This window comes from Gymnoscopelus braueri (assembly GCF_963280865.1).
Source record: "Gymnoscopelus braueri genome assembly, chromosome: 6".
In the NCBI taxonomy this organism is placed as follows: Eukaryota; Metazoa; Chordata; class Actinopteri; order Myctophiformes; family Myctophidae; genus Gymnoscopelus; species Gymnoscopelus braueri.
In genome coordinates, this window is record NC_137607.1 from 31,796,401 (window position 1) to 31,817,003 (window position 20,603).

General features: G+C 43.0%; 1 protein-coding gene across 1 annotated transcript in view; it reads left to right on the top strand.

Moving 5' to 3' along the window:
- Positions 1-20,603, top strand: part of tgfbr3 (transforming growth factor, beta receptor III) — an 81,739-nt gene that overhangs the window by 29,537 nt on the left and 31,599 nt on the right. The window contains exon 4 of the mRNA XM_080431518.1: positions 16,765-16,902. Within this exon, the coding sequence (XP_080287644.1) occupies positions 16,765-16,902 (138 nt within the window). The remainder of the gene's footprint in view (positions 1-16,764; positions 16,903-20,603) is intronic.

Sequence of the window (20,603 nt, forward strand, 5' to 3'; positions counted from 1 at the left end):
ATCCACCACCAGTGCAGCGTGAATCGCTGCCGATGTGAATGAAGCTCTACGCTCATTTGTTTCTCTGAATTGGCCCTGATGTTATTGGAATCAATCGTTGGCAGTTTGATTGATAGAACCCTGTCCAATTATTTTATTTGGAGCCTCTATAAAAACCTGCCAACAAGTTGCCCTATGAGAGGAATGAGATGTTCAGAGAACACATCAAAACAATTGTTTCACCGAAAAGAAATTCACTACGCTTTGGCCTAGAGGTGCCGCGCCTGTCACCACTCTGAATTCAAAACATCTGCTCCTCTGAATGCACTGCACAGCTCTGCTTGCTCTGTGGTGCTGCCAAGTGGAATGCTCTCACTGCGTTTCATCACAGAGTGGCTACGGATATCGTCGGTGTCGGGTGGAAACCTTGTATGTCCAAAACCGTTACTTTCCAGGAAATGGAAAAACAAACCTGTGTTCCAAATGGACACAAGCTCTATGACTCTCATGACTCTGAGGAAGGTCGAAAGACCGAAACGTCAGTCAGTCTTTTACTTGCGCTGTATCAATAAAAGGCTTAAATTGTCCGTGCTGCTCCAGCGTTCTTCTCTTATGGACACAAGCTCTACTTTTAATTGGTTGAATATTTATAAAACCCACAGACAGACTTAACCACTTTCAACCAGATGTCCCTATTTTGGGCCTGTCATAATAGGTGAAATTTATTTAACCTATAATGAAAATCTTGAAAAGGTTGTTCAGAATTGTTAATAAATAGTGGTATACAAGCTCACAATGTGTTGTGATGTGATGTGTTTTGAGCTTGTAAATCGGCTGTTTTTGGTAGGGTACTTTTGTACGTAGGGTACTTTTGTGTGATAATTAAAAAAAATATATATATATAAAAAAAAATAAACATAAAAAGATGAAATATGGAGATACAAGGTTTCTGCTCGACAGCGACAATATACTTATGCCAAGGTGGATTATGATTCTCCGTAAGATATTTCCACCAAAGCCAACCTGAGCTTGAGTTTTGTCTACAACTGACGACAGATAACATTGTGCTCCTCGCCGCATACCAAAGCCTCAGGTATTTTGTCCACTTTGATATCTCTGACACAATAATTATGTGGGTTACTTTTTTAGATTTGCGGGGAGGTTGGTTAAGGTAGATCAAAAGGTGAAGAGGATCTTTGTCTTAAGCACAGCAAGGTTCTATCCTGTTTGGAAACTGAAACGAAATAATAACAGAGACTGACTGAAGTAGTAATCTCACCTTGTTGGAGGTGGCGTCTAGTAGTGAATGAAACATGAGACATGGGCTGCATGTGTTCACATTTTTGGAATGATTTTCCCTCTAGAGACCTTAATTCCTCTGTTTGTAATGACAGACCAAATGATGTTTCAAAAATACTAGTCGTCTAATTCTGCCTGGGAGGTAAAACAAACAGACCTGACTGGGGTTGGTGTCATCTCCGATGACATTTAATATAGTTATGGATGTTTGGGTTATACATTTGAATATGTGTTTTTGTTAGATTTTGGCCAAGCTTCATATTTTTGTTCTGCGTCATGGCTTCTTACAGACTGAATTTGCTGGACTTTGTAGCAAGGAATCAATGGATGGAATGGAATGAAATGTATTTATACTAGGGCCGGGAATTTATCGCGTTAATTTCGATCAATAAATTACAGAAAAATTATTGTGTTAAAAAAACTAACACATTTTAATCGCACCTATTTTTGCACCGCGGAACGTTTCTCACTGGACGAGTTTCAGACGGACCGATCATACCAGCGCACCAACCGACGTGGTTAACCGGGGGGGGGGGGGATGGAATGCGGTGACATGGTCACATGCACGCGTTAATATTATTTTTATTAAATAACTAATAACTACTATAAAACATCAGTAACAACAACACACTCTACCAGCCTCTAGAGGTGGAAAATAGCAGATCTACAAGCTCACAATGCCTTGTGCTTGTAGATCTGCTATTTTCACATGGTTACATGGTATGTTTTATAATAATAATCGAAATCTACAAAGTAACTAGTAACTAAAGTTTTCAAATAATTGTAGTGGAGTAAAAAGTACAATATTTGCCTCTGAGATATAGTGGAGTTACTGGAGTAGAAGTAAAAGTATTAGAAATTGGAAATACTCTAGAGTCAAGTGCAAATACCTCAAAATTGTACTTAAGTACAGTTCTTGAGTACATGTACTTAAAGACGTATGCCAAAATGAAAACGTATGAAAAAAATGCTTTTCACTGTTCTCAGGTCAAATATTGATATGCGATTAAAATGCGATTAATTGATTACAAAGCCTCTAATTAATTAGATTACGTTTTTTAATCGAGTCCCAGCCCTAATATATACGTTATACGTTATACGTAGGGAGACAGTAACATCCCTATGAATAATTTAAATATGAATCTAAGTAACATTTTGTTCAAATAGTCATAAGACATTCTTGAGCTGCAAAAAGAAAACTAGAATATTAGCATTATTGTTATACTAACGCATGGCAGTTCTAACCGTAAAAACACAACTGTACCAAATTCACACACCTGTTGGTTCACTCAATATGAAATGCACATTATGGTGGCGAGAAACATACGTGGGTGTGATGGTAAAACAGGCCAGGTCTCTTTGTCATTTTTTAAACAACTTTTCATGAGTTCATTTTACTTTGAGCCCTTTAATCCCATTATTCCCTGAGGGCTTGGGTTTGGTCTGTTTCCAAGATTCACTCTCTTTTCTTAACAGAAACACACAATGATTTCACAGTGCTACGTCTGTGTACACAAACATACGGAATGGAAACATTCAGCTGAAAGATGCTTGAAGGTCTGTGAAACAGACATGGGTTCACCTGGCCTTGTGTGTTCCATCACCTGTTTGTGGAGAGCTGGTTGGAGAAGGCATTCATCTTGATGTCTGTTCTCCGGCTTTATAGCCTTGTCTGCAAGGTCACAGTCTCTGTTAGAGATTAGTTGGCCCTGAATCAGGGATCATCCTGTGACTGTGGGCTGGTGTTTATGATTAGATAAGATCGACATAACCACTTAGCCATATTTTATACTTCGTCGTACGAGGGTATCGCGCGGCGAAGATAGCAGATTTACAAGCCGATCAAACATCTGCAAAAATAGCCAAAATAGCGGCTCTACAAGCTCCCGACATGTTGTGATGTGTATGAGCTTGTAGAACTGCTATTTTCACTATTTTGGCTATTTTTGAACATTTTGGATAATGTGTTAAAAAGATCCACTCTGAGGTCCACTCTGGTTTTTGAATCGTCCCACCCGGAATACACATTCAGGTAGGAATGCATAGATGCTTTTTGGACATATTTCGGACACAAACAGCCCCCTTTTCCCCTTCCGTTACACTTGTCCTTGTCCTTTGACTGAAATGCACTATGTTGCCTGTATCACATGTCAGCTCCTGGTTCTCATGGACACAAGCTGCCTCTGATCTGCAATGACACAAGGTTGCTCTGTCATTAAATATTAAACAACCCACTGAAAACAGGAGGAGTCCTAGTATATAGCCCTGAGAGACTCCGCTCAACGATGGCTTATTAATGAGTATCTAAGGTATGGTGTTCCAAAATAAGCCTATATGATTTGTTGATAAATAAATAAGATCTCTTAACAATTCAAACTTGTTCTGTTCAAATCTGTAATCTCTTAGCCCTCAATAGTTTAAACTTTGGCTCCAGTCTCCACTCAGATGCTATGGCCTGTAATTAGCTTTGAAATAAGCATGACCAGCCTTTTTTGGGTATAGCTAAACATGTTTATTCTTTGAACATAAGTTGATTTTCAAATGTTAGTTTGGTAACACATTTGAAAACAATTTGGTTCATTGTGGACTCGGAGTAACATTAAAACATATACAGTACAGTTCATTGTGAGGAGACATCAGTCATAACATCTTGAAGCTCATGTATCATTTAGTCTATAGGCCTATATAAACAAGAAAGATGTCAACATTTCTGTAATTTCTACTTTCTTGTAGGCTAAACATAGGCCTATGCTCTTTGGGGTGATTGTATAATTTAAGTTAGGCTATCATTTGCTCCATGTATCTTAGTATCTTATGTTAGTGTAATGTAACATAAGTTATAGGGTTATCCAGGGCTGTGACACTGTCTGAGTGACAATATGGAATCTTTCTTACCACGATTAAAAAGCAACGTGTCCCATGCTCTTTGAGGTGATCGTTTTAGGCTATCATTTGCTCCTTGCAGCCTATCTTAGCAGTCAAATAGGTTACAGGGTGATCTAAGCTTTATTTTATTTGTTTAAATCTTTTGCCTATGTTGTGGTTGTCTTTGTTTACTTTAACAAATCTTTGATGGCTTTCATCCCGTTTATGTACTGTACAGTTTGTTTTACTACTGTACTTCTATTATTATTATTATTATTATTATTATTATTATTATCTTGCTTATGTAATTGCAATGAACCATACAGCTGCTGTACTGATGCAGCAGCGTGTGGTCCGTTTGCAAGCATGCTAAAACTTAACTCATATTTTGATTTCAAAAGAAACCTTTTTCTAGTTCAAGTACTATTCTAACAAAACACTATTACTTTTGATAACAAATGATCTACCAAATTATTATTTAACAAAAACACAATTAGAAAGCCTTTCCTTTATGATCGCCAAGCACGTGACATGGTTTCTTTACATCCATGAATGTCACACATGTGCTTTGATAACTCAATTTAGACTCTAATTGGCTTACAATAAAAAAAAGTATAATTTATGTAACAAGCAGCTTCACACAGAAACATCACACAGCAACAAATGCTAATCTAGTTTATTTTTATTTTATCTGACGCATGAATTGCAAGTGGGCTTATACGGTAAGGGGACTTGGGACGTTCTCTCACAGACACAAGCTGCCTCTGATCTGCAATGACAGAAAGTTGCTCTGTCATTACATATTAAACAACCCGCAAGACACAGTAATTACAGCTTTGGCTAATCTCTCGATCTCAGGGATTCCTCAAACATTTTCTCCCTTACATGTAGGTTTATATTCCTGGATGGAAACCATAACAGATCCATGTTTGGCTAGTAATTCCCTCAACAGTGAAGTTGCAAAGTAAGACTGCGCTGTGCGAAGTAACATAAATAAGTTATTCCTAATTTGTATACAGACCACTTAAAGGGATAGTTCACCCCTAAAATGACTTTTTTTCTATCGATTAGTCACCCCATGGAGACTTGAATTCATGGATATTTTTTTGTTTTTGTCGTATTCCTAAACCAATAATTTGATGACCGGCAGCGTCATCAAATCAGGTAGGAGACACAAAGAGTCTCCTTTGTGTCTCCTACTGGAACCGCTGCCTACCGGTCCGCTGGTCATCAAATTATTGGCTTAAGAATGTGACAAAAACAAAAAAATCCTGGGTCCTGGGTTCGATTCCCGGGCGCTGGGGGTGTGTTCTCTCCTCCGTGTCATCAGTGCCCATACCCTAGGTGGGGTTGGCAAAAGGGCCTTTCTGTGTGGAGTTTGCATGTTCTCCCCGTGTCCTCTTGCATGTTTTTTGTGAGGGTATACCCTCACAAAAAACATGATGGAGGGGAAAGAAACTGGTTGGAATAACGTGTTCCTTCGACGTGCTACGTCCTACCGGGGAAACCCAGGTGATAAGAATCGGCCTGCTCACTCCTCATGCATTGAAGGAAGCATGAGGTCAGTTCGTGGCTCTCCCCAGGCTGGCAGAGAGAGAGTAGTGCCCAGGATTACAGCTTAGTTAGGCATTGGCACTGGGTGAAAAAATGTGTTACAAAAATCTTGGGATAACATTTTTGAAAATAGATAAATACATTTTTTTGGGGTGAACTATCCCTTTAAGACTCCATGCTTTGGATTCCATGAGACCATCTTTGCACAGTAAAACACTAAACAGTTTCAGTTTAACTCTGGACCAGTTTTTACACTCTCAGGGTTAACAGTATAGCTGGTGTCAGGATGTCCAAAGCGGATGTGCGTGCGTCAAGGGTTCCTCTTCCTGAAAATCTGTCTTCATTCTTCAAGTCTTGGAGCTCTGTGCATGCCAAATCAATGTTTCCTAAACGTTCTCTCATGATAAATCATAAAGTTAAAAATAAGTTCGCTTCGCTGTATTGTGACAAATCTGAGGGCAACTTAATTAGCTAATTGGAAGGTTTAACCCATTTCAGTCAACAGTTCCAGAAGCATGCAAATTCATCTCACTCTCAGTAATCTGCCCTTTCCTCTGTTTTCTTTGGAATGTGCCTCCCGATGCTTGTTTTCTAAGTCAACAGAGAGGTGGATGGTCAGTCTGTGATTATGTCCGTGTTTTTTGAGTCGTCCTCAACCTTTCCCGGTAGGGGGGTGCGGGTGCACGTCTGGGCCACAGAACAGACTGTGTGTTTGGGATGTTTAAATGGTGGTCCACATTACAAGAGAGGCCTGTGGCTTTGCCTTGGCTGGGCTGAACTCAGACTACTGGCTGTTTTGATTAATTTACACTCATAGTCGTACGATGGTGTTGCGCAGTGAAAATAGAAGATCAACAAGTTCACAGCGTGGTGCATCGCGACCCGTGAGCTTGTATATGTATTTGCTGTTTTCCACCTGTGACACCATCATACAACAAAGTATAAATCGGGCTCTTTGGTTGAAGGGGCTGCTGGAGAACATGTCCGTTTGCTGTGCAGCGGTGAATCTTCCCAAACAGATAGTGGTGAGATGGGAGTGTTGGCTATAGGCGAGGGGGAATAAATCTACATGTGCACGTTGCACTCATGCAGACGTACGTGAATTCACACAGCGCCGATTCCAGGCTGTGTAGGCATGTGTGCAGACACACACACACACACACACGTGCTCACACACATCCTGCAGCTGCCTCTGCTCCACATCCCTTCCACATGCGTGTGTGAAAGTCTCAGTGAAATGCTCGCAGCTCCTCCACATCTCCAGCAAAGGAGTGAAAGAAATGAATCGTTTCCTGTCTGCTCCAGTGAACTCGCTTCGTATAGTATGGGTCTCAACCAGAAGGCCTGAAGTGTTATCCTTTCAATAACAGAAAGAAATGCACAGCTGCGCTCGCTGCACAATACGCACCCTGGCACCGAGCCAACGTCCATGACTAAGTTGATTAATTAAGTGCAACAGAACACCTCGGTGGTGACTGTGCAGAGTGCCTTAATGGTCATTGGCTCACATTTACAGCTCTTGCTCTGGACTAAATGATAGCAAATCATTTTTTATGAGGATATATCTGCTCCCTACACACATGGTAAAAGTATGGTTGACATTTAGTAAAAGTTACATAAATGCGGGATAGTACGGTACTCTAGCACACTGGTTCTCAACCTTTTATAGTTTCAAGGACCACCAGATTGATATGCATTACCCAACAGATGCTTATTTGACCGACAGGTGACAAATGTTAATTTAACTCTTTGTACCTTCTTGGAGTTAGCTGGAGATTTTCAGCTGGAAACACACGACACCTTCATATGTTTTTCCGGTTCAAATCTGCTGCTCAGCCAATCAAATTAAGCTATGGGAAACTGACCCGGAGCAGGAAATGTTTATGCCACCTTCTGGAAAAGGGAACAACTACAGTTATGCACAGAGCCTTTTATAAATCATTTAGCTGGGGACCCCTTGGAACTGTCAGGAACAGGAGGTGGAGGACCCAAATGCAGGAACTCAAGAACTCAAACCAAATTCAGGAGACGACAGTAATGCAGACTTTACTTATACACGACGAGTAACTACAAAACACTTGCACACAGAATACAACCATAACGCTTGAACATAAACTCTGACTATAACTGACAAACAGAGCCTGTCACTACAACTTATGACCCAGCACTTGGCTGAGGGGAAATGGGAGCAGGGCAAGGGAGGGGCAGAGTCACACTCAGTGGCAAAACCATATGGGCAAAACAGTCACATCATGGACACAACAGGGGCCGTGATCATGACAGGAACGCCCTCAAGGACCCCTGGGGGTTCCCGGACCTCACGTTGAGAGCCAGTGCCCTAGTGGAAGCAATGAAGCGTGTGCTGACAAATAGGCTGTGCGAAGTTTTTGCTGTACGGTATGTATGTTCAAAATGATGTCATTGCATTCTAGGGTGCGTTCGGATATATAGCATTGAGTGCACTGGCCAATATAAACTAATACGTGAGTGCGCTCCCGGTGCATGAATAAAGACAAACAATGTAACCCCCCAAAAGAAAATAAAGTGGCACAACACTGACATGTTTAAAGGTACAATCTGTAATTTATTAATAATAATAATAATATTTACTTTTTATTCATGAATTTTTAAAATTTAACAGGAAAAACGATATCACAAGACGCACATAAAAACAATATAAAACGATCTGATTCTGTAACTTATTATTATGAATACAACTTTTTACCGATCTGTATGGTACAGTGGGGTAGTCTATATTAATACAATACTGAATAACTAGCACATCTGCAGTGGTCGAGCAGTGGTCTCTTATACCGGAGACCTGAGTTTGAATCCCGGTCTCCTGCATAAAAGTTGTGCATTGCACTGCAGCTGTATCAAAGCCAGGGCCCAGTCTCGACCGCCCTAATGGAAATACTATCTGTTTTCTTCACGGTTGAAGAATGTAGATTTTTACGGCCTACTCTGCTTTCTCACTCAACACCACCGTATAGGCAAAAACACTGACTGTGCCACTGTCCCTTAGCCCATGTCGCAGTCCATAAAATACACACTTCAGACGCTTCTCAAGCAGACAGCATTGTTCACAGTCGTCCCTCTCAACCAAACAGTGGTAAGTTCATCAGCCTGGCCATGATCAAAGTAACAGGACGCTTGTCCTCCTTCCCATGCATGTCTGAGTGTGAGTCCAGGAGACTCTGGAATGAGGCTGACAAAGCAGCCATTCTGCCCCAGCCCAGGTTTCAGATAAGCAGGGGGGGGGGCATATGCTTTATCCCTGCTTCTGGTCAGACAGAATTTGGAAATTCCTTTTAGGAAATGTTGACGGTCCGACATATTTGATATTTAAGTTTGGTAATATCACAATTTAATAAGTCAAATGAAAATGTAGTAACCCCAATTTTGGCAGATCTACCCAAATAGATCTTCCTAAATAGCAGATAGCAAATGCTATTTTTGATATTTGTTGAACAAAGAAGTGTAGAGTTTAAGTGGTTAAGACAATGTTTAAGAGAGTGAACATTTTTACACTTTTATACATTTTTCTCGAAGTGAAATTTAACGCTCAGGATTTTACTGTGCAGTCCTTATCACATTTTACTGTGCCTAAGTACCAGGTCGGAGCTCTTGGTGTGTGTGTGTGGGAGGGTAATGTTGTTCTCTGATAAAGTCAGATGTATTTATTTGCCACTTGCAACTTGAACGCTAATGAACGTCTCGTTGCAGGTAAATGAATAGTCCTTTGAGCCCCCCCCCTGTTACAGCTGACAAAAGCTGAGACCCCCACACACGTGCACACACAAACACTTTTTTGTGTTTCTATCATGTTAACCACTTAAGCCCTATATGCTTTGCTTATCTACAAGCACACAATGAGCTTGTAGATCTGCTATTTTTGCTATTTTTGAAATAGCGAAACACGCCCCCCTTGTGATCTTTGACCCCCCCCCTTCAAGGGGGGCCTGGAGTTGGGAAACACTGGCGTAGACAACTCAGGGGGCTGCAGTCAACGTTTTTTTCACAGACGCTCACTGCTCGTTTGTCATCCCAGCTCTAAGCCCCCTGTGGGTTTTCATGGGCAAAAACACCTTTTTTTCCCACAGTTTGCAGTCTTGAACTTGAGGTGTTGGTGTTTCTTTGCCGTTTATGCTCCACCAAAACAATTACCTCATTTGAACTGCACAGTTGTGCTGGAGGTCTGGAGGTACATGAGGGTATCGAGTTTTGATTTTTTTCCCCCATATGCTCCTTCCGTGACCTGTCAAAGTGGCTTCTGATACCTCTCCAACAACGTCTAAGACCACGTCTTTGTGAATGGAAAGAGAGGGACATTATGGTCATGTTTCCTATGCTGCTGCTGTCTATGGAACACAAATAAGCACATATTTTATTGTATCATATGCAGAATTGGGAAGGGGGTATGTATATTCACTCAAGGAGGCGCAGAAGAAAGGCAATGGGGTCACCAAAATCAGTAGGGTTCATCCTTCAATCTGCCAATTCGATTTTGAGATATCTTGTATGCAAGTGGCCTTAGGTTGGCACTAGACGAAAGGTCATGCAGTCACCAAAATCAGTATGGGCCATACTCTGGGGAGCACGCATGTGCTCAACAGGTTTCATTACAATCTTCCCATTACATTGTGAGATATATTGTGTGCAAGAGGACATTTTGGCCTCCTATCCTTAGGTCGCTGGTTCATTTCCGGCTCGAAGGACCATGTTCGATAGCATACTATGTTGCTGGTCTACTCAGACCAAAAGACTAGCTAGACTAACTAGGTGTAAAGTCCAGTCGTTTATTATGATTAGGAGCATGTTAAAGACGGGGTGCCGTGATTTTCAGTGATTCCCCCAACCCCCTAAAACATAATCATCAGGTATTATGGTTATACTAGGAGGAAGATTGTTTTCCAAAAAGTATACAGAAATTGTTAAAATTATGTTTTTATGTGGACACGCCTCCAGTTCATTAAGTATATCTGGTTCTCACATTAGCACCTCCTCCACCACCTTAGCACCACCCACCTGTCCTAGTCCCTCCTCCTCCTCATGCCCACACCTGTTGTGTTATGATAATGAGGGGGAGGGTATGTTTTTACTATGTCACTAAAGGGCTGTTTTTCTATTGGCACGTTTGACCCTCAAGGTTTCAGCCTCCAGGTAGAAACTCAAAATAGTCAGAGAAGACATAAAACACCATAAAAACACCACCAGGGGGATCTGGTGAAGTTCTATCAACCTCATAGACACATGAAAAACAGAAAAAGGGCAAAACCATGGCACCACCTCTTAACTGATGGAACATGGATGAACACAAATATGGCTGGAACTGGAATAGAACAAATGATGATGAATGATGAAGTCAGTTCCGGTGTGTCTATTCAGTGCTCATGGAGTTGAAACCCAAACTCCACCCACCTCTCAACTGGGCAGGAGGGGATTTACAACAGTACTGAATGTATAAGGAACAGGAAGGTAAGAATGGAAAAGTTACCTTTTCAACATTTTCGTAGTTTGAGACCAAAGTTGTGTACTGACGCACGGACTGACATTGCTCTCCTCAGAGACCCACCACCAGCAGGGTTAAAATAACAACCGTTGTTTTGTAACAGTGGCGATAGTGGTGGGCTGATCTCTGTGCGCTCGTCAGGGCTTATGTTTGGGGCGATAGGGCTGAAAATAAACAAAAGGTTCCCGGTAATATCTCCAATAGGCCATCTCTCCCTCTCTAATCAGTTTACCAAAGGCAAACATCAAACGCGAGCCCTTGGCGCTGAATCAGTGTGAGGCTGAGCAGATGATTGTTTTATCAGCTGGAATTCTTAGATAGCTGTTCCTGTGAGAGTGAGTGGACTGTACAGCTCACCGGGCACAAACAGCTGGTGAGAGCAGCACATACACCCCCCGCCCCTCCCCCACCCTGATACGAGTCACACATGGAACACAGAAGACATTTCTAAGCCCTTCCCTTCTTACATTGTCACCAAATGTCAACCACTTGTTTGATGACTGACTGGCATCATGTCATTCAAGGTTACTTAGCGGCTTATTCATCATGTGGCATTGATACAGTATGTGCCCCCCCCCTTCCCCCCTGCAGAACGTCATAGCTTTCCCCTAAAGGGTTCTCATCATAACGCCGGCATGAAAACATCTTTGTGATAACGCCAGGGAGATGTAAAGAGGACTCCAACCACTTAAGCCTATCGCCGTGGGATCTGCGACTGCTGCGGCCTCCCTGATGCTGCGCCGCATCGCTGAGCCATTCTGCTCTATCGGAGCGAGATCGCTATCTCTCCCGAGGCCTCGTCTGCCTCTGACGTTCTTTCGGGCCATTCTCGCCAGTGGGGGCGGAGTGCCGGGGTCGGCAGACTGATTACCATCGCAGTTTGGGGGGGGGACGGGGGGCTCCAGGTAGCGGCCCCATCTCATCCAGATCAGCGGGGTTGATGCAGATAAAGAGCAGTCAACAGGTTCTATGTCACCATGCTCTGGCTTCCTGTCTGCCCCCACACAGAACCCTCCCTATGAGCACTGATCCAGAAACAACCAAGATTCAGACAGACAAGCACACACACACACACACACGCACACGCACACGCACACGCACACACACACACACACACACACACACGCGCACACGCACACGCACACGCACACGCACACACACAAACAGACGTTATCTTATAAAACAGATAGTCTTGGAGTTCTGAGAGGTACGATTAGTCCAGGCATGTGCTTTTCTCCTCAACCAGTGTTGACTTTTCAGGTCTTTGCAACTCCTGTTAGCTGTGTGTTGCATTTGGAGTGTTAATATACGTACGTAACTCTAACTACGTAACTAAAAATGGAGTTGAATTAAAATCAGGAATTTGCAGTATACTGTTACATGTTATGGAAAAGTGTGTACTTTCTTTCTAATCTCTGTTGATTAGTGTTATGTTTTGCTGGGAGAGAGAATGTATTCCTAGATTAGTCCCTCTTTGTGACTAATTAAAGGATGTTTTGCATTTTCTCTGAGCCACCAAGGACAGTCAGGCACTTAATCAGTTCTGTCAATAAAGGAAACTCCCTTTTCCTGCAAGAGCATGTCCCTCAAGCCTGATTTGTACTTTGTCGTACGATGGTGTCTCTTACCGAAAAATAGCAGATCTACAAGCTCACGGCGAATCGCGATGCGCCTTGTTGTCAGCTTGTAGGTCTGTCAGTTTTTGGCACAGACTGCGGAGAGGAAAACTGACCAGTTATTGCTGGATGCAGTATTGGACCAGGCGCTATGCGGTTATGAAGGTATCACTTTACAGTGCTGACAGTGTTTGTGAAGCCCATTTGAAGCCATATGTAATTTATCATGGCCCCAAAAGGTCATGAAATTGCATTCAGATGCTTGACACAGGCCAAATGCTTTGGGATCATCCAGTATAATTGCTGTCTGCCAGCCAAACACTATCTATGTTCAAATCTAGGCATGATCTGTTGTTATACTGGGAATCTGTCGAATGAAAAAGAAAAGGCTTACACATCCATGTGGTATTCATTTGTTGTTTGGATGTATACGTTGAAGGTCTACTTTATTATACATCTTTTCAATTGTTTACGTGCGGCTCTTCCTATAAGTAACACTATGCTTTCAGACAGGCCTACTCCAGCTGTCGTCCCCTGTGTGGGTTTTTGTTTCCGTAACGTGATAGGTGCAGACAAGCCTCCACAACTCCTCCATCTCTGGCCACTGGCAAATGTGGCCCGTAACTGTAATGGACACCCCCCTCTCATGCTTAAATCGCTGTACCAGCCTCCGGATAATCAATCAAGCTTGGCTTCCCCTCTCCGCAGGACCCCCTGAAGGTGGCTGCACCAGGGGCCGCTCAACGCCACCTGATCCGTGTGAAACGAGCCGTTTTGATCCTGCGGCGTTACGGAGGCCCTGTTTTTTTTTGTTTAAACACCCCAGGCCGTGTGGCATGTTCTGTTACCATAGACACCACTCCTCCGCCCTGCTGCAGTGTCACCATGGCAACGCCCCCCCCCCCCCCCTCCCCAACTCATGATGGCATCTCAGCCTGTGGGCACAGATGCGTGTGCAGTTACTTGCCAGCCTCGTGGGAGTGTGTGTGTGTGAGACCGGCAGTGACAAACACGCCCCATAGATCGGTTATCTCATCATTTACTTACTGAAGCATTAATTGACCTAATGTGGTTTTTTTGCGCATTTCGTCTCTGCATAAGTCTGTTTACGCCGGAGCTTCCAGGTGACTCATGTCTCTTGGAATAGTTTCTGTCTGGTTTTAAAAATTCCGTTACTTTTACAACTCTCTTGCTTAACTCTCGCTCCCCCTCTCTCTCCATCTGTTACTGCCTCCCTCTACGTCTTGTCAAAGCCAGGGCCTCAAAGCCAGGCCACCATTACCAGGTATGATTATATCTTGGTTGTTGTTATCCTCAGAGGACCGACGCACACGCTTTTTCCAGTGTCTGGACCGCACGGGGGGAGGCAAACGTGAAGAACAAAACAAAAAAAAAAAAAACATATTTGAGAAAGAAAGGGAGGCCAGAGTAGAGGAGGCAGAGAAGAGAGCGGGAGGTGGAGGAAAAAGACAGTGACAAACGGACAGGGTGACAAAAGAGAGAGAGCAGTGAGACTGGTTGATCTGTCTATTTGTTTGGAGAGCCAGCCAGTTTGCCTCATAGATAAGTGTTCAGTAATTTCTTCCATTTGCTTCTCTCCCAGGGCCATTTTTTTTTGCAGGATTACTGCAACACTTTTATGGACAGCATTGCTAAATACTCTCATTCAAGTTTGTTTTCTCTACGGGGCTCTAGATCTGTGGGAGACTATTAGGCTTTGACATTGTATATACTCTATGTGTATTCTCTGGGTCTACATCCCTCTCTGGTTCTCAGGTCCTCATTGAGAGTCTGAGAGACAAGTCTTTGAATGCCAATAGCGTGTCACAGACAGTAGATAAATATGTCACTCTCCTGGGCAGAGCGGTGGTAGAGAGTGTGGATTCAACAGTGTGGCGTTGGCATGGTGAATCATTATGTGTACAGAGAGAGAGAGAGACATATCTTGCTCTGCCAACAGAATGTACGTATATAAAAAACAAAGTTGTAGATGAAAGAAATATGCGAGGGTTGAAAGCAGAAAAATGTATTCCCAGTAGTATTGAGTCTGGTTCAGTACCCATAACCAACCAGCTGTTACAGTAATAGTAAATAGTTTACATTTGTCCCTGTCTGAATACCTCTGTTTACAACCGTGGTTAATAAGCGACTGATTTAGAACATAAGAGATCTTTTACAGCAGTATACTCGGGGAAACAGTGAATGGTTTATTTTTTTAAGATAAGGATCAGAATCTTGATAATGTCCAGGGTCCCTGACCAAAATGTATTTCTACAAATCTTCTCTGCCGTTTTCATGGCTCTTACCTATTAAGTGATGTTATTTAACTTTGCAATTTTGGCGCTGTATTTGCTGTCTCATATTTCATAATTGACATGTTTGTGATTATCAACTGTAATGTAAGTGCGCTAACTTGCATGTATCGTGCAGTAGCGAAAAATGTTTCACACTCTCTGACTGATTAAGTTAGGGGCTGTTAAGGTACTTAACGTGACTATGACAGGGGCCCTTGTGTTTTGAGTTAGAGATTTACAAGAATTTACCACTTATACACAGGAAAGGGCTAATATGATTAGCCTGGGAATACAGGCAGAGAGAACAGAGGATGGTAAATGGTAAAGAACCAGACCCACGTAACTGTCATTATCAAATATATTTATCAAAACGTAGTCATGTTTAGGACTTTATGCTTACTTTTGGTACCTGTAATACCTGCTAGCATGCTATCGCTAACGGAGACAAACGGGAGGGGCGGGCTGTTTCCGGGGCGACAATATGCGTGACGTCAGAGTGGTTCGCTACTGAGCCGAAATATGGCCCAAAGAGCGAATTCAAATAATTAAAAGTACACTATCCAAAGGCTACAGGCATGATCGAATTTTTGGCTAAATTGTGTATGAAATTGGACACGTGGTCTGCTAGAACAGCTACTACCCAGATGAGGGTCCTACCCAGATGACCCGGAAGTCCAACCACTTTGCGTTTGTATTAGTTATAGGATGTGTATGTGTAAAGTCGATGATGGAGTGCTGAATCTCAACATAGCTTGAGATGTGTTACTTTTTTCTTTCTCTAACCTTAAATTACCCAGCTAGATTTGATCTACTATGGTATTGTAGGTCCAGACAGGGTCAACCCTGGAGAAAACTGCAATGCAGTCCCAAAAGAGTGAGTTTGTTTTCCCCACGTCACTAATGGACTGTGAAAATCAATTTTAATGACAGTCAGTGCTGCATGCTGCGGGGTTTGTAACAGAGAGACCCCGGCCACTTTACTTTGTTCTTAGCTAACAAAGACCCCAGTGTGCTTGAGTTCAGATACTGCTGAAATGTCATATCTGAGCCGTGCAAAGTTGCCTTTTAGGGAGAAACACAGCATGCTGTCTTTGTGAGTTTATCAGCAAAGTGAATGCATAAACAACCAAAAGACTGATAAAGAACAACATGCTGTAACATGAGATTGCCCTAATTACGCTAGAACAGTAACCGTGTATCCCCTAATGTTTTGAGAGTATTGAAAGAACACAAGCAAATTAAAGCTTTGATATTCGCGCTATGAAGCACAGCGCGCGCGGAGGGGGGGGGGGGTTCATGTGCTTTGCTCGATGGTTATTAGTGTGAGACACTCTGTGGCTTTGCGCCAGTCTCTGCCTCGATTTTGCTGATACGGTTTAATCACATTAAGCCTGGCATCATTATTTTCGGCATACCATTAGAGGTAAAATCTAAATAAAAATTCTAAACATTTAAAAAAAATCTACAAGCTCACAACATACCATGGTGCAACACTTTGTGAGCTTGTAGATCAGCTATCTTTGCAATTATTTGTACAAAGCATAGAGGGTTTAAGTGATGAACTATTATACTCCTGGCACCAGGTACAGTATACTGTGTGTATGTGTGCTTATTTTTTATGTGTACTGTATGTTCTCCTTGGTAGGTGGAGCTCCATCTGAAGCCCATCCAGTCACTGCTGCTCCACCAGAAACCCCTGGTCTTCGTGCTCAACTCCCCACAGCCGCTGATCTGGGAGATCAAGACGGAGAAGCTTGCCCTGGGCATCAAACACACCTTTCATGTGAGTCCCCAGCGTCCCTAAGACCCTCCAAATCTTTCGCTCTCACATAGCGGATTTACTTCTTCCACAGTCCAAACCATATCTCCATTTAAGTGGCCTACTTCTCCGAGGAAGGTATTTTACGGGGCTCTTAATTTGCGGAGGAAGCCTTTCCACGCTCCAAAAGAGTTTGATCAGGACCGCATGCACACCGTCTGTACACAACAACCACAGTTGCCCATGTGCATTGTGGTGAGACGTTAATTTCTTTATTCTAGTGCTTAATGTGCATCAGTGGTTTAGCCGTGGATGCAGACTTTTAATACTCAGCAGATGTAAGCTTTCTCCTTCCTTTAGCTGTAAACTTTAAACCGTAAACAAACACGTCACCCCATCATGATGACTGTTGAACCAGATTTAAACATTGTTGCAAGATGTTTAGGTCATTTCTTAAAAATATATGCCCTGTGATTAGATACGTGATAGTATGATTTGCATCTTTTTGGATATTTTTGGGGGGCTTTTCTGCCTTTATTTTTACAGTGAAAGTGGAGATAGACAGGAAACAGGAACAGAGAGATGGGGATCGAGACATGCAGCAAAGATCGTTCGGAACGGGACTCGAACCCGCGATGCGCTGCCCGGCTACTTTTCAGCCTAAGTGCCCGGACCGCCACACCACAGTCCGGGCTGATAGTATGATTTTTAAGTTTAGAAAAAGATTTGCTTACAATTAGGAATAGATTCAAGTTGGGATTAGGGTTAGGATTAAGCATTTAGAGGTTAGTTTTAGGGGTCAGGGTTGGAGTTAAGATTGATTTATTAGTTGCACGTCAGTGTCGCGCACCGAAAATAGCTGATCTACAAGCTCACAGCGCGTCGCAGCGATGCGTTGTGAGCTTGTAGTTAGGCAATTTTTTATTTTAGGGCTAGGGTTACAAAAGAAAAAAGTGTGTGTGTGTGTGTGTGTGTGTGTGTGTGTGTGTGTGTGTGCGTGTGCGTGTGCGTGTGCGAGTGTGTGTGTGTGTGTGTGTGTGTGTGAAATGTATTTATCCAAGAAGATCAAGTGTGGGAATGAGATCAGCTTTGTTGGCACCGCTCTCCATAACGACGTTATTGTTTTGCAGCGCCTCTGTTATACGGTGCCGGGCCGTTTCCCGCCCGCCTCCCTGCATCTTCTAAACAATCCTGTTGATGGCCGGGCAGCTGTGCAATTCTGCCAGGGCGTTTCCTCCTATATCACGGAAAGGAGAAAAAAAAAGAAACTCACAGAAAGGGAAGGGAAGGAGGGGATTGAGGCGAGGTACAGTAGCTTAGCAGACAATGATTATCATTCCCAACGTTTTTATCCCATTGGGCTCCCATTTGATATGATTGTTATCTCTGGGTCCCCAAACTGCATAGTAAAATCCTCAGTGTTAATTAACTCTGAGACTGTACAAATTATACAGAGTTACAGATCTGTGAGGGTCTATTTGGTTCCTACCTACCCATCACTTTGCTGGGCACCCCCTGGAACCCCATTAAGGACCCCTAGGGGTCTATGAGGCTAAAATCTCACTAGGTTCTAGTGAGGTTTCACCATTTCGTCAGTAAATTTCATATTGGAGAACTATTTAGTGTTACGATCGAAGCTTTAAATTTAGACTCTAATCAGAACACGGTCAACCTCCTCACTGCCCGAATACAGGTCAATTCTTACACTTTAAGAGTTAAATTAACTCTCGGGATTTGACTGTGTAGCTTTCCCAGACTCTTGTTGTGACCACGGCACGGAGGCAGCTTTTGGTGAAGGCTTTTCTGGGAGCCCCCCTGGAGAGCCAGCCGTATTTAGTAGGGGTGACCGGGGGGCCTTGCTGTGAAACTTAATGAAAAATTTAAAATGGACCACTTCAGTACTCTACGTCTAAGCCTGTGTATCCCAGGAGGGAATCGCAGGAAAATGAGACACTAGGCCTCTGCCATGGCTTAACCTAAACCATGCTGGTATGAGAGACTTTTAACTCTAAACTTTTATCTTGCCTTGTATTCTCTCTGGACCTTCACGTATCTGGGGGTTTAGCAGGAGGAATCCATTTCAAGATGTATGTTAACGCCGTGGCATTCTGCAAGAATGCAGCATGTGGGAGAGGTTTAAATTACTTCCATCAGTGTTTACTCCTCACATGCAAAACATCCTACCATGAAAGCCAGTGAGACGCAGAGATGAACGCGTATCCCAAAATCTATGCCTCTCACACACAAGCTCATCCTGGGCCCATAAAGGGTCCCTGCACGCACGCACATTACACATAAACTCACCGTACTACTGTATAAGAACCACAGGTTTATTTGAAACACAATAAGGGCCTAATGTGGAAATCAGCCCTCTCTGTGGTTACACCGTTTGACATTTATTACAGGTGGGAGACGTTCATACCACTCGTAGTCTGCTGGCCTTGGTGTGTGTCTCTCGAGGGTTTAGCATGAAATGTGACCATCCTCATCATGGAGGACCATTCCTCTTTCATCAGCTTTGTGTTGATGGTCATTACTGCACAACCAAAAACCTGTTGATGGCCGGGCAGCTGTGCAAATCTGTGGGGGGACTAGCTTCTGAAGGTCAATGAAAAGGTTTACTAGGTTTGCTTTTTTTTTGGCTCTGGAAAACCTTTTGGTGAGAGGAGCACAGGGCTTGAAGATTAACTGTAAGATTAATCCATATTCAGATATTTTTCTTAAAAGCACTTTGAGCTAAATAAAGGACACACTATGGTTGAGTTCTGTATTATGTGTATACTGTTGGTCAACTGAAATATTAGGTAGGTATTGATAATTTTCTTGTGCATGAGGTACAGTAAAACCATTATTGATCTCTTTTGTACTTTTCTACTACAAGGACAAGCCAACGATTGTTTAACGGATCCAAACAAAAAAACACATTGTAGACTATGCTGTCATGAGAAATTGTCATGGTAACAACCACAGACACTCCTGGTTTCCTGGTTTAGTGGCGAGAAACAATTATAGCAATGGTGAAGTTAACCCAACTTTCAGTTTGTCCCCATCTCAGAGGATTGCTCCTGCAAGGCCTAAATTGCAAAAACACCCATTTTAATTGTTATTTCCTGAACTAAATGGAGATGTTCTCCTGTCAGAGGAAAGGACTATATTTCATGCAGACAAATGTGCATCCAGCCCGCTAGTGTTCTTTAAGCTGTAGCAGTGTGGAGCTAGCACAGCGGGCGTCTCTGAGGCGACCAGCAGGTCAACATCATAGTAAATGTCTCTCCTTGTCAGTGGTGGCAGACAGAACACAGCTGACACCCGTTAAGGCCTGTAGTCCCGGCTGAACTGTTGCTGTGTGTCTAATGACGTTAGACATGGGATATGACACGGGACCCTCTGCCACCTTTCCCAGAGCCGAGGAGGCGAGGGAACCTCCCTCGTGACAACTTCACTTTGCTTCGGCCGTAATCTCACAGGCTTGCGAAATAATGATGTACGTGTTCTTTTTCTTAAATGTGTTCGTGTTTCTGGCGATTCTGGGTATTTTCAGATTCCATGCAATGTGTTACATTGCTCATGAACCATTCGTCTCCCACTGACTTCATCTGACACTGCTCTTTGCTTAAGCAGAGAGAGATAAAGCTAATCCACATAGCGGTCCCCCCTGGTGGGGGGGGAGTAAGTGTTTGGCTACGGAGTGACAGGCCCTGAGCCCTTTCTGCTAACGTATAGAA